General features: G+C 36.7%; 1 protein-coding gene across 1 annotated transcript in view; it reads left to right on the top strand.

The window, feature by feature from the left end:
* The window catches only part of Znf385d (zinc finger protein 385D), a 924,801-nt gene that overhangs the window by 213,899 nt on the left and 697,030 nt on the right, over positions 1 to 13,872 (top strand). The window contains exon 2 of the mRNA XM_036199939.1: positions 5,802 to 6,020. Within this exon, the coding sequence (XP_036055832.1) occupies positions 5,802 to 6,020 (219 nt within the window). The remainder of the gene's footprint in view (positions 1 to 5,801; positions 6,021 to 13,872) is intronic.

Genomic DNA, 13,872 nt, shown 5'->3' with positions numbered 1-13,872 from the left:
GAACTCTCATCCAATAACTGATGGAAGTGGATGCAGAGATCCTCAGCCAGGCCCCAGGTGGAGCTCCAGGAGTCCAATTGTTGATAAAGAGGAGGGACTGAAAGAGCGTGAATTGTTGAGACCAAGATTGAAAAAGCACAGGGACAAATAACCAAACTAATGGAAACTCATGAATTATGAACCAAAATCTTGATTCTTATTTTGTTTTGAGACATTGAATTTAGGGGCTAGCAGTAGTATGGCTTCTTGGTCAGTATTAGCATGGGCTGGAGAAAATAAGAACTCAGCACTCTTAAAGACAGAAGTTAGTGCTTTGGTATAGTTAGTGACATTGCAGCTTCTGTCAGAAGTATTCACTTGGAGGCCCAGGAGATGGCTCAGTGCGTCTTAGGGCCAGGAGATGGCTCAGTGGGTAAGGCACTTGTTACAAGACTGATGATCCCTGGGACCCATGTGGCAAAAGCAGAGAACTGACTCTTACTCATTGTCTCTGACCTTGACATGAGGGTATGATGTACACACACACACACACACACACACACACACACACGTTAAAATAACTTGTAAATACTAAATAAGTATATTTTAAGAAGTAATCTGTACCCCATTGGGTGGGTGTGGGCATGTTATGTTGTTTCCATATTTCTTTTTTTCTCAATTCATGCTCAGATATATTGATTGCTACTTACCCAAGATGAGATTTGCTATGTGTGCTGTCTTTAAATTATTCCTTTGAAATTGTAGGATTGCATTAATCTCAATATCCAAAATCTAAAACATGCACAAACCAATATTTGATTTCTGCATTTGTTAGCTGTGGTTTTTAACTCTGTTTCATGGAAACTGGACAAGTATTGCATGGAGCCACTACCTTTTCAGTATCCTAGAGGTTCTTCAAGTGTCACAAAGTTCAGCAAGAGACAACAAGAACAGATTGATCAACATAAGCTGAAGGTGTATGTGTGAGTCTTTTTCTAAAGGGAACTCAAATGAGCAAAATTTCACTTCAATAATTTAAATGAAATACCCTACCATATTGGTAGGAAAGCTAATTTATGCTTCTTTATTCTCCATTGGACAGTATGCCATTTAAGGTATAGTTTTCCTGTCAAAACCTGACATGTTTTATGATGTCAGCACCCAGTTCTAATGTTTATTTCAGGGTTCATTTCCCATGTGTCTGCGCCATGGTAAACATACTTTACCTTCTTTTCCCTTTGAGTGTTGATGCCTTTGCCCACAGAACAAAATTATTTATGCTGTCTGCTGCTGAATTTACTTTCCCCCATGAGCAGAAAAGCCCACCATGTGGCAAATGAATCCCAAAGCCTTGAAAGGACAATTCTCCTGGATTTGCACCCCTGCTGAGGTGTTGGCAGATAATCTTATTTTATGTGACTAGATAGCAATGTGGGCAAAGCAAGATAGTGTTTCTTTATAGACATGAATATATTTAGCAAAATGATGTGTCAGAAGTTCTCACCAGTGACAACCATCTTTGAAGCATGGCCTTATTTTGGAAAACCTTGAGTTGTTTGTTTTGCATAAAAAAAAAAAATCCTTTCTGGCAAATTTCTTTAATAGATATTTATTTATCTTTTCATGATAAATTAGCAAGTGTTTTCCATGCAATTTTTTTTTAAATACAGGGAATATAAAGAAAAAAGTCAATTCTAACCTCACCAAATATCAAATTTATCACCAAATATCACCTAATATCACAAAATAGCAAGAAGCAAATATTGCTGGCAGTTATCATCTCTAGTATGTTTCACGTAGTTTTAAGTAGGTCATTGACACTTCTTAAATTAAAACAGAAAATCTGATGTAAAAATGTTTTTACATTTCTTCTTTCTATTTTGTGAATTATAGGCTAGCTCTATAGAACTCATGATAGACCTCTGCCTCAGCTTCTGAAGTGCTAGGATTTAGAACTGAGTCAACATGCCCTGTTCCCATTCTCTATTCAATGAGTTTACAATATAGTAATAGTTAGTGGAATCATTATTTATTTAGGCTGTTCCACTGCTGAATAATATTTAAGATAACAGAGTTTAAAAATTTAAATCAATGCAAAAGAAGTTTTGTGTATTCTAAATATAATATGGCTAAAAATTTAAGTTATTTATAAAAGAAAAGCTAATATGCTTGTATAATGGATTTAATTAAATAATGCCATGATTTTCAAAAACCTATGGTTTGCTTTTTTAAATGTAACCCTTTTAATTATATCATTAATATTATTTTAGTGGTGTTCCCTAAGTAAGAAAATTAATGTATCCTTTTTAACAAGGGGGTGATCATATGGGGCTCAATCCCAGACAAAGAACTACAGGCAATCAGGAAATGCTGATAGCAGGAGAAACACTCTTCTTCGGGGAAGAGGACCACCCCACCCAATTGGTTATCTAATACCAAATGGTCAGCTACCAAATCATAAAAAGATACATAACATAGGGACTGATCAGGTTGTATTTACGTATTTAAGAATATGTATGTAACACAATTAGGGAAAAAAGAATTTGAAAGAGAGAGCAAAGTGGGTACATGGGAGGGGTGAGAGGAAGGAAAGAAAGGGGTAAATGATGTTATATTTTTATTTCAAAAATTTAAAAACAATTTAAAATGACATAGGTTAACATATTTGAAATACACACACACACACACACACACACACACACACACACACACTTATAAAACCGTGAGTGCAGAATGCCTTCAAAATGGAAGGGAATGGAGGCAGCCTAGACACCTGTTGGATAATGATGATGTAATACATATACAAAATGAAAGGTTGTTTGTATAAGAAAAGAGCAAATTATGAAACTTGCATGGACATGGATGAAATTGGAAATATTACTGTGAGTGGGGTAACAAAAGCCCCAAAGTGCAAACACCACATGTTGTCTCTCACTGAGGACCTAGTCCTCAGTACTGTATGTCTGACATGGAGTACCTGCACAAGCTAGGAAGCAAGGAAGGGAACAGAAGGCTGTATTACATTAAGGTAGAAAGAGTAAAGAGAGGGAATATGGTTGATGTGAATGTCCAGGCAGTGAGGGAGTTCAGGATACTAGGGTCAAAATGGGGAGAAGACTAATTGGGATGAAGAGATTATAAAGAAGGCACATGCAAAATAAGATATGTCCACTTGTGCAGTGGCGGCTTGACTGTTGTGCAATAACTGATCTCTAAATAGACTGAAAACCTACCCATGGGAGGTGGGGTGACCAATCCCTGCTACTGTCTGCATGGCTAACAACTTGAGGTATAGGAAGGTAGGAGGCTGATGCATGGAACAGATTGCTGATGTGCTGGGAGCCATGTGACTTCTTTGGGGGACAAGGCAGCTCCTGGCACTGATAGTCAGTTAAACTGTTCCTAATAAATACCTCTGCTATCACAAAAGATTCAAGCAGCTCCCACCCTTAGTCAGAGAAAGCAGCCCTTATAATGAACTACGGTAAATGCAGAGGCATGGGTGTCTACGATGCAGAAAATAAGGAACCAGCCCGAAATAAGTCATTTTGACCACCCCCTCTAACTCTCAGAAAACACTGTGGAAGAGGAAGATATATAAGAGTAGGAAGAAAGGACACCATTAGCTACAGTTTGTACAAATACAGTAATCATTAACTCATATCAACCACAGTTACCTGCTCTGGGCCCACAAAGACCAGCCCTATTAATTTACCAATCCAGGAAAGGGAAAGAATTCACAGGCCTTGTTTGCCTTGGAATTGGGGCAATTAGTAGATTCTGATGGAGGGAAACTCCCTGTCTTTAGTTGTGTAACCTCTGCTAAGCCCACCAGCCTCCAATAGATAACCCCAAACCCACAATCACATTGGTTAATATTGGTGGATTAGAAAACAAAATAAACAGGCATAAACATGTGAGAGAGATTTGCGGGCACAGTCAATGCAATGACTACAGTCAGTGCCAGCATTTTAAGACCATAACTGGACTCAGTGAAGAATACGGGCAAAGGACATGTAAAGATCATAGCTAGAGCATGAGGGCTCTGCTGAGTTTCTTGCAACAAGAACACAGAAAGATTTCAAATGACTTGAAAATGAAGAGTAAATAGAAGATGCAATAGTCACTTAACTATTCCAATCTTAAGATCAAAATAGGTGAAATAATTTTAGGTGAACAAAAATACCAAATGCTTTACAAAATAATCACAGATCAGTTGTGTATTATTGCACTGTTGTTATGAAGTTCTTAGCCTGAGGCCATCTTGGATGTTTAGTACATCTTTGGTATAAAATGCTGGGTTTAAATACAGTTTTGGCAATTGTGTGTGCATAGGATCTGTTCAGCTAGGTGTAAGTCACTTTAATTTAATGGTAAGGGACTTAAAAAGCAAGAGATTTAAAAAAAAGTTGGAATTGGAGGTAGAGATTTAACTCCAGGCATCAAGAACATCTGGCAGAAGGCCTGCCACTGAACATCTCTAGCCTTTTTGCTTTCTGAAAAAAATTTGAGGGAACATTTCAGCATATTGTCCTAAACTTACTCTGCCCAGTGTTAGCCTATTCAGTGGCTCAGACTTCATGCTTGTGCCATTAGGCCTGATTAAAATGAAAATAATTTTATGTAGCATGAATCTTAAACAGTCTTATCAATACAAACAACTCTGGAGCCAGGTATTAAGGTGAATTCTGAAAGACCAGAGAAGCAGAACAAGCCACAGCCAACCTCACCTCGCCAGTTCTTCTGCTGATCTTGTTTCCTCAAACTGGAAGCCTGTGTCCTCATCCAAATGGATCTCAGCTGAAATGCTGCTGAAATCCTAAAAGCTTAAGGGGCGAAAGTTCTTGGTCCTCATGCCGTATATATCTTTCTGCTCCCTGCCATCATTTTCTGGGATTAAGGGCTTGTGTCACCATGCCTGACTGTTTCTAGTGTGGCTTTGAACTCAAAGAGATCCAGATTGATCTCTGCTTCCAGAATGCTAGGATTAAAGGTGTGTGTGCCACCATTTTCTGGCTTCTGTCTGTCTAGTGGCTGTTCTGTTCTCTGACCCCAGATAAGTTTATTAGGGTGAACAATATATTGTGGGACACAATATCACCACATTTCCCCTGTTTTGTCTAATACCACCCAAAGTTGGGCTTTGAAATACAAACTTCTCAGGACACTTTCAAGATGGCTAGCTAAGATGATCCAGATTCATAGACAACTCAAGCAAGGACTTGAGACAAGCTCTGCACTTTTGCATTATGCATAGATGGAACAAATGATACTGCTACCTCTCCCAGGACTTGATAGTTAACCCCAAATGTTTTTCAGGATCCCCTAAAGATGTCCTCACCCCCAGAAAGCCGGAAGTAATTTTAAGATTTTATTTCACTGAATTGAAAGAAAAATACCCAATGCATTTGTGCATACTGAAGAATATAATGAACCGAACTGCTGAGTTACAGATAAAATGCATGCTTATTTTGACTATGTATTACTAATTATTTGTGTGACCTTAACCACTTTGTTTAACCACCACTTGGCTACCTTCTCTATGGGATTGGAAAATGAAAATATCTCTTGTATTGTTACGGCAGTCAAAATGACACCATGATGTGTGCTATGTTCCTGGACACAGCACTAAGTCAAATCATTGTTGTCTGTATTCTCCTAGGAAGACAACCTTCCCCCACCCACTTGTGAATTATGAATACAACCAACTAAAGTGGGAAGTTTTCATTCACAAGCTTCTAGAGCCTTCTTTATGTGATGCCTAGCTTGATAAACACTGGGGATCTAGAAATCTTCATCTACTTGCCTATCTTTTTCTCCAGATTTGACAAGTGCACAAGATGGAGACAGTGAGGCTGAATTAATGCCTGATGAGTTTGAAGAGAAACTAGAACGGGAAAAGAGACACTCAAACTTCACCTTATGCAGTGTGTGTAACATTCAGCTGAACTCGGCCGCTCAAGCACAAATTCACTACAATGGCAAATCTCACCAGAAGAGACTGAAACAACTCACCAATGGAACACTGAAGAGCGACAGTGGTAAGATTCGTTTAAGTTACGCTCAGTTTTATACCGTCAGTTTCAGGTGTGTGTCTGCAGATGTGAAAATGGAAGAAGAGACTTGTCTCTTCTGTAAAATTGGGAGAAAATTATTTTTTAAAAAATTAAGGGTTGGGGATTTAGTTCAGTGGTAGAGCGCTTGCCTAGCAAGCGCAAGGCCCTGGGTTCTATCCTCAGCTCAGAAAAAAAAAAAAAAAAAAAAGAAAAAAAAAGAAAAGAAAGAAAGAAAAGAAAAGAAAAAAAAAGAAAAAAAATCATCAATAAGTGTGTTAAGCTGAACTATTTTTCCTTATAATAGGAGAAATGTTATATTTTGTGTTAGTATTACATTGTGACCACCAGAAAGTTTCTAGAATTTGAAAAACATTGATAGGGGTTTCATGATGTTTACTTTTGATAGAGATAGATTTACAAATGGATATTCATTTATGATTCATACAATGATAGGGACTCTTTGTGTTTGCTTTTGATATAAATGGGTGCAAAGGGACATTCTTTTAGGGAGCATGTGAAAGAGCAGCGTTTTAAATATCCAGGGTGGCAGGTGTATGATGTCCTGTTGCTTAGTGTGATGGTAAATGACTTGGTTTAACATATTTCTTTTCAGAGAGGTGTTTAATTCAATAAGCATGTTGTTGAAATTAATAATTTGTTGAGTCATTTGGCACTGATGTTTTAAAGTAGGTGTTGATTGTATGAAAAGTCAGTTCTAAAATTTACTTTGGAAAACAGATGTAAGGTTATTAGCAAAGAATGAAAGGTAGAGAGAAGTGGATAGATTTTGTGGGAGGTATTTTGAAGAGCCAAGGTGTAATAACTAGAAAGATAATTACAATGTTGTATATGATTACATATTTTATGTTTAGTGAATAAAATATGAAGTTTTCTGATTAGAAGGCTGAATCTCAATGTGTGTAGCTATTTAATGGCACAAGTATGTATCATTTTGCAGTGTTTTGGTACTACTGAACCAGGGGACATTTGGCACATTTAGAAAATAGAAATTCCTTCCACTGTGTTGTATCCAAGTTTGTGTGTCTATGCACATTCATAAATGTGCACATTCTAGAATATTCCATTGGGAAATTTTTCAGATTTTTTTCTTTCAAATATATAACATTAGTTTAGTATCAATGTTGCTTATAAAGAATACATAAAAAACAGAACTTGTAAACTGAACTCTAGTAAATCCTATGAACATAACATGAACCTAGAAAGCAAATATACTCACATGATGGTTAAAAATATACATATTGAAGCCTTTGCTTGGAACTGCCTGTAAACTGAACTCTAGTAAATTCTATTAGCATAACACGAACCTAGAAAGTAAATATACTCACATGGTGGTTAAAAATATACATATTGAAACCTTTGCTTGGAACTGCCTGAGAAGAATGTGTTATTTAGTACCAACTTCTAGGTCAACTCATCTTCCCCTAATGACAGAATTCAATTCCAGATTGCTGGTTTTTAAGTATTACTAGAGGGGATGGTATGGACTGCTGTGTTTTATGCCCCTGACTTGACATTCAAACTTCTTTAGGATAAATAGCCGATAAATAATGAAAGCACCAGCATACCTGGTTTATAACCCAAACCAGATCCTGCAATAAACAGTGACCAAAGATTTTCAAACTATAATACCATGAATGAATTTGCTCAAGTTTGATATTTTATAATAATTATATCAGTGCCCTTATTAGGGGTTACATGTATGTGTTTTTATTCATCTTTTCCTCCCAACCAGCTTGCAGGATAGCCAGCCCCTTTCTTTTGTGGATGTGGAGATTAGCAATGGCATTGATTGACTCTTGTGCTGAGGGAAAGACATCTATTACTTGTTCAAACCAGCAATCACAGCATCTCCTCTTCACATAAATATCTGTGCCTCTCAGGTCTACTGTCTCCCAAAATTAATATTGGAATATACTGTGCTTTTCTCTGTTCAAATGGAGAAATTATGTATAAGAGAATAGAGGAAATTGAAATTCTATTACATTCCCCCAAATACCTTAATCAATATGCTGTTCAACAACTGGGCTTTCTGTTAAGCTAATTACTGCTTAAGGCATTTTAGGTTACTATGCAAGACCATTGAAAACAACCATGATTCATTGGAGCCCTAGGAGAGCTAATTCACACTCATTTGGTATGAAATTACACTTCAAAGGAAGGTGGCCATGGCTGTGAGACCAGCAAGTGTCATATCCAAGTCTGGAGGACTAGAATAATTGGAAGAGCTTTTCAGGGCAGCAGTGTATGCTCCAGTGTCTATGAAAACATGTCAAACCTGGCCTTAACCTGGGCTGGGTGTGTTTTTCAGGAAACTGAAGCTGGAGTGTATATTGTAAATTGTATATTGTAATTAACAGAGTGGTGTAACAGGGTATAGGACAAAAATCACTGGAATACTTTTTGTCATTCGTTTTAAATTTGTAGGGACTCTAGATCCATAGAACAGGTTAGTACTGAAGAAGTAAGTTATAATAACCACTCAATATGGTTCATATTTCAGTGAAGCTCAGTCGTGGGATATCCTGCTCAGAAAACTGATGTACCTGCTAGTGCAAATAATAATCAAGATTTAGCCTAATTTGTAAAGATTTAAAAGAACAGCTGTTCCCATGCCATGTGGGAGAGGTAGAAAAGCAAAACTTATTCATTTTCACACCCTAATGTTCATGGGATAAGGCTTCCTTAAATTCTGCCAGGTGTTCTCAGAAAGACATAAAACTTACCTAGACCTGCCTGTTATGTTCTTCTTTCACCTTACTTCCCCAGGCCACCTGGCACTTCAGTTCTCATCAGTTCCCACCCTGTTTCTTATACAAGGACCTTCTTCTCCATGGCTGCCTAACAAAGTCTTGACACAGAACTGGCTACCCTGTGTCTTCCTTTAAATAGATTATATGGAGACCTGGGAAGATGCTTATTTGGCAAGCATGAAGACCTTAGTTTGGATCCCAGAACCCATTTAAAAAGATGAGCATAGTAATAGGAGTCTGCAACCCCAGACTTGGAAAGCAATGAGAGGCAGATCCTTGGAGTTTGCTGGCTTGCCAGTCTAGCAGAATAAAGGAGCTTCCTGCTCAGAGAAAGAGCCTGTCTCCAAAGTGAGGATAGCAATTGAAGAATACACCCAGTGTCAGCCTCTGGCTTCCACAAACATGCCAACACACACACACACACACACACACACACACACACACACACACACACACACACTTTTAAAACTGGATTTTGTTGCACAGCAAAGTGGAGCATCTGATCTGTGTCCTCTCTCCTACTCTATATTAGCTCCCTGCTCCAGTGGCTCAGTCTTCACTCAGATCCATGCTCTGCCTTAGGTTTGCTCCTGCTGTTGCAGTCTGTGGATGTTCACAATGACACCATGACCTTGATGGGACATCATGTTTCCATTTAGAGTATTTTCTCTGCTGTAAATCTCACATGCCTTGTTGACCAGCCCTCCTTGCTAACTCCTAACCACTGATCTTACTGTCTCATGCTTGCTTTGTATCCAGAATGCCATGTGGTTAGGATCATGTGGTACACAGCCTTTCCATGGTGACCTTTTTTATCACAAATATATTCTTTTTATCTTAGTAGCATGTTTTCATGGCCTGGAAGCTTATTTCACCCTAGCATTGAATTAACCTCTATTTAAGTGAAAATTATCCTGATCCTGTGTTTTCCCACAACACTGCCACATGGGTGCTAGGTTGTACCAGACAATCCTAAAATTTTCTCTAAAGAAAGAGACCCCTGTTCTTACATATCAACTTCACAAGTGAGTTATTATTTTATATCGGTATAGAAACACATCTTTCCTATAACCCTCCATTCTTCTAACTACAAAAATGTGCCTTTCAGCCTTGTTGGGAATAAAAAAGGTGCATGCTATGAGCCTGAAATATCTGTTAATGGTTATTCACTTACTATACAGACACCATACTAAATTAGGGATTTATAATATGCTTAACTACTATACCTTTTTAAAAAATATTTATTTTATCTTTATTTACATTGTGTGTGTATGCATGAACACGTGTGTACATGCACACATGTGCTGGGTACCACAGAGATATAAAGAGGGTGTTACATACCCTAGAATTGTAGTTACAGGTATTTGAAGCTGCTCACTAGGAACTGAATTCTGGTCCTCTGTAAGAACTGAACACTTTTTTTTTTTAAGTTGCAGAGCCATGTCCACAGCCCCATTACTGTACATTTTTGTTTGTTTGTTTTTTGAGACAGGATTTCTCTGTGTAACATCCCTGGCTGTCCTGGAACTCACTCTGTAGACCTGGCAGCCTCAGACTCACAGAGATCAATCTGCCTCTGCATCCTGAGTGCTGGAATTAAAGTCATGTGCCACCACTGCCCAGCAGTTCTGTACATTCTTAATAACAGATCATCATAATAGATTTTCTAGAGGGATATAAAGGATTTTATTTTATTCTTCCCTTTCATGTTTTAAACATGACTGTTTTGGATTTCTTCTACCTTTAGATAATCTTCAGTTTATATTTCAAAAAGAAGAGTACTAAATATACTCTGCTTAGAAAAGAATGTCACAATAGAAATATTGCCTGAACCCATCCATATGTGTGTGTTGTGTGTGTGTGTGTGTGTGTGTGTGTGTGTGCGTGTGTGCGTGTGTGTATCCATATTAGATAGCTAAATTGGTGATAGATAGGTAAATATATATATATATATATATATATATATATATATAGAGAGAGAGAGAGAGAGAGAGAGAGAGAGAGAGAGTAAATGTTTGTTTTAATTGAACTGTGTCTATATAGTTCACATAAAATAATAGATATTCAAGTTATGGTCAATATTCTTTAGAATTTTTTTAGAGAAAAGTGTCCTTCAGCCTAGTAGGATTATAAAATATGTAATTATGGGAATATGTTCTCTAAAGTACACAATTACTAGAGAGCATGTGATCTATAATATGTCTTTTGTGTTTATGAACAAAAGATGACATTTCATACATCAACTCATTTATTAGAGAAAATGATTGTATATCACAGTGAAAAACTAGTTGACATGCAGGAGTCAAAGGGCTTTTTCTATGAGTGAAGCTTTACTGTATTTTCTAATATTGATGAACTTTGGGTAAAACCAAATTAAAACTGATCATGTATGTATTCCTCACAGATTGTGCAGCATCCTCAACTTCCAGGGCCCCTTCTGTTGAGTTAGGAGAATTGTAGGCCGTTTTTGAGAACTGTACCCATCAGATGGGAACTGCCTCTTCCAAGCTGCCTATCAAATACCAGTTAGGGCTGTGGTACAAAGTTGTAGCTTCTTACTTCAATGCCAGGAGAGCATCTCTGAAAGGCCTTTCCATCTGATTGGCTGAGGTCTCTGCTAAAATTATGTTGCAGTTGGACCTCACCCTTTGTGAAGCCCTGACTGCCTCCTGACTTCCTACCCCCCACTTTACCCCCAGAAAATCCTTTCAGCTTGTGCTTCATAGAAGTTCACCTAACAAACCACCAGTGTATCTCAGCTTTAACAATATGCACCATACCAAACACAGTTTAATAGTTTCTTTATACTTGTTTCCTGTTTGATGTTTTCAACATCAAAAGTGCAAAGGGATGAAAAAGGGACAAGAATCAATTTCTCTGGGTACTATTGAGAATCATCATCTATTGAGTTCCAGTCAAAGACTGTCAAAAATGAGTGCAATTAACATCTATTTCACGAATTACCTAGCCAGGATCAAAGGGACTGGGATTGGCCAGTGTCTTTGTTCATCTTCAGAATTGCTGATATCTGTATATAAATCATATTTAGAACACATCTCATTGTCAGTAGAACTGGGTGTATATTTGTGTATTTCTATATACTGTTGAGTTTGTCATTTCTGAAATAACTTAACTTACATTGTCATAAAAAGTTGATGATTCCCTTAAATTTTCATCAGCAAATCAACTGCTAAAACATCTCAAGAAGAAAAAAGTCACACAAATAGAAACTTTACTAATTTTCACTACACATCCTATGTCACTTCAGAAGTGTCTATCTTTTTTTTTTAGTACAAACTATTCAAGATGAGACGATATTAAAACGGTGGCCATAGGGATTTCTAGAATTAAAAGTTAACTGAATATGTAGACTGCCATTTTTCATAACTCCTGTGGGTCACAAAACTTTCAGATCTCAGAAATTGCAATATAGGCACCTCTTTAGAAAAGGCTTTGATTTCATATTTTTTACTCATTTTGAATTTTGCAAATAGTGATTATTTTTCTGATTATAAAATTACATAGTCAATTTATGCTGCACTCAAATGAACAAAAGTAAATTAGGCTTAACCAGGAATCTTAAAATTCTACAATTCATCAAGTACACAGATAAATATGTATGAATAATATAATACACATAATTTTGTATTCATGTTCTATATTGTCATATAATAATGCCTTTACTGTACAGCATTTTTTATAATATATAATTTAGAATTATTAGTTGGCCTGATGACTCATCACATAAAGATACTCACTGACAAGCCTGATGACCTGAATTTGATCCATGAGACTCAAATGCTACACACAAGCACCCTTTCCCAATTCAACTAAACAAATATAAAAAAGTATAGAAGTACCATAAGAAGTTAAAAGTAGAGATTTCTGGTTAAATGTAGATATTTTACTCACATTTGCCCTTTTCTTAATCTTGTGATATAGTATGTAATAGAAAAGCTTTATAATCAAGTATAAAATGCAGTGTTAAAATAATCACAAGAAAATTTATCTAGAAACAAGATTAAAGATTATAATGAAAATATATGTCATTTGTAAAAGCATTTTGAAATACATATAACAAAAGTCACAACTTTTGAGATGTTTAAAACTCATGTGACCAATTAATTTTATTCAGCTGTCTATGCTCACCTGAGGTAAGCTGATTGTCAATACTAGTTTAAAGGTCTGAGCAACATATTAACCTATCACTGTGGCTTTATTTTATTTCCACATTCATTGTCATATTTGATTTATGTTATCAAGCCTGGTTTTCTATTTTTTTGGCCATAACTGCTATCAAATAATTCAGTTTTATCCTACAGTCTCTTGCTGCTCATTGTTTCTTTCCATATAAATCTACAATATTTCCACTTTTATATATCCTGTTAGCATTACATTTTCTTTCATTTAGCAGAATAACTAAGCACATCTTTCATTTCTATTGTCACTCATCTATTACTTTTCCTTCACATTGATTACCCCAGATGGTGTTAAAGTGTCAGGTAACTTCAATTTACAAGATTTGCTTTTCCTGAAATGCTGGTTGTTAACGAAAACAAAACAGTCCCCAGAATTTGCTAGTGCCTCTGGCCCTGAATTTGTAGCACAGACCTATCATTTATATATAAATTTGTCTTACCTTTTGATCTTCAAGGACTCTTTATGCTTTTGTAGAATATAATAGACCAATAGAACTTGTCAGTACATTTGTGAATTCCCCATGGTCTCTTCTGTAATTTTATTTACAAATGTAGTGACTTTCTCAATGGTGCTCATCCACATCAGTGTGTGACACACTGCAGAGCCCCAGTGAGTTCCATCACCCACATCAGTGTGTGCCATACTGTAGAGCTAATGTGAAGAGCATGCCTTGTTCACACTTCCCTCTATGACCGTAATGAAAATGCTGAAATTAAATTAACACAAACTACACAATAATGCATTTTGTTTTCATTATAAATCCCTAATTTCTTTTTCATCTTTGAAGCAGAACGAATGCTGATTTTTATGGTGCTCAAATTTGGAGTAAGTTTTGGGCTTTAGTTTCAAATTTTCTGTCCCTAAAG

The sequence above is a fragment of the Onychomys torridus genome, chromosome 9 (genome assembly GCF_903995425.1).
Source record: "Onychomys torridus chromosome 9, mOncTor1.1, whole genome shotgun sequence".
In the NCBI taxonomy this organism is placed as follows: Eukaryota; Metazoa; Chordata; class Mammalia; order Rodentia; family Cricetidae; genus Onychomys; species Onychomys torridus.
The sequence above is the reverse complement of the archived record's forward strand: the minus strand, read 5'-3'. Positions and strand labels throughout refer to the sequence as shown.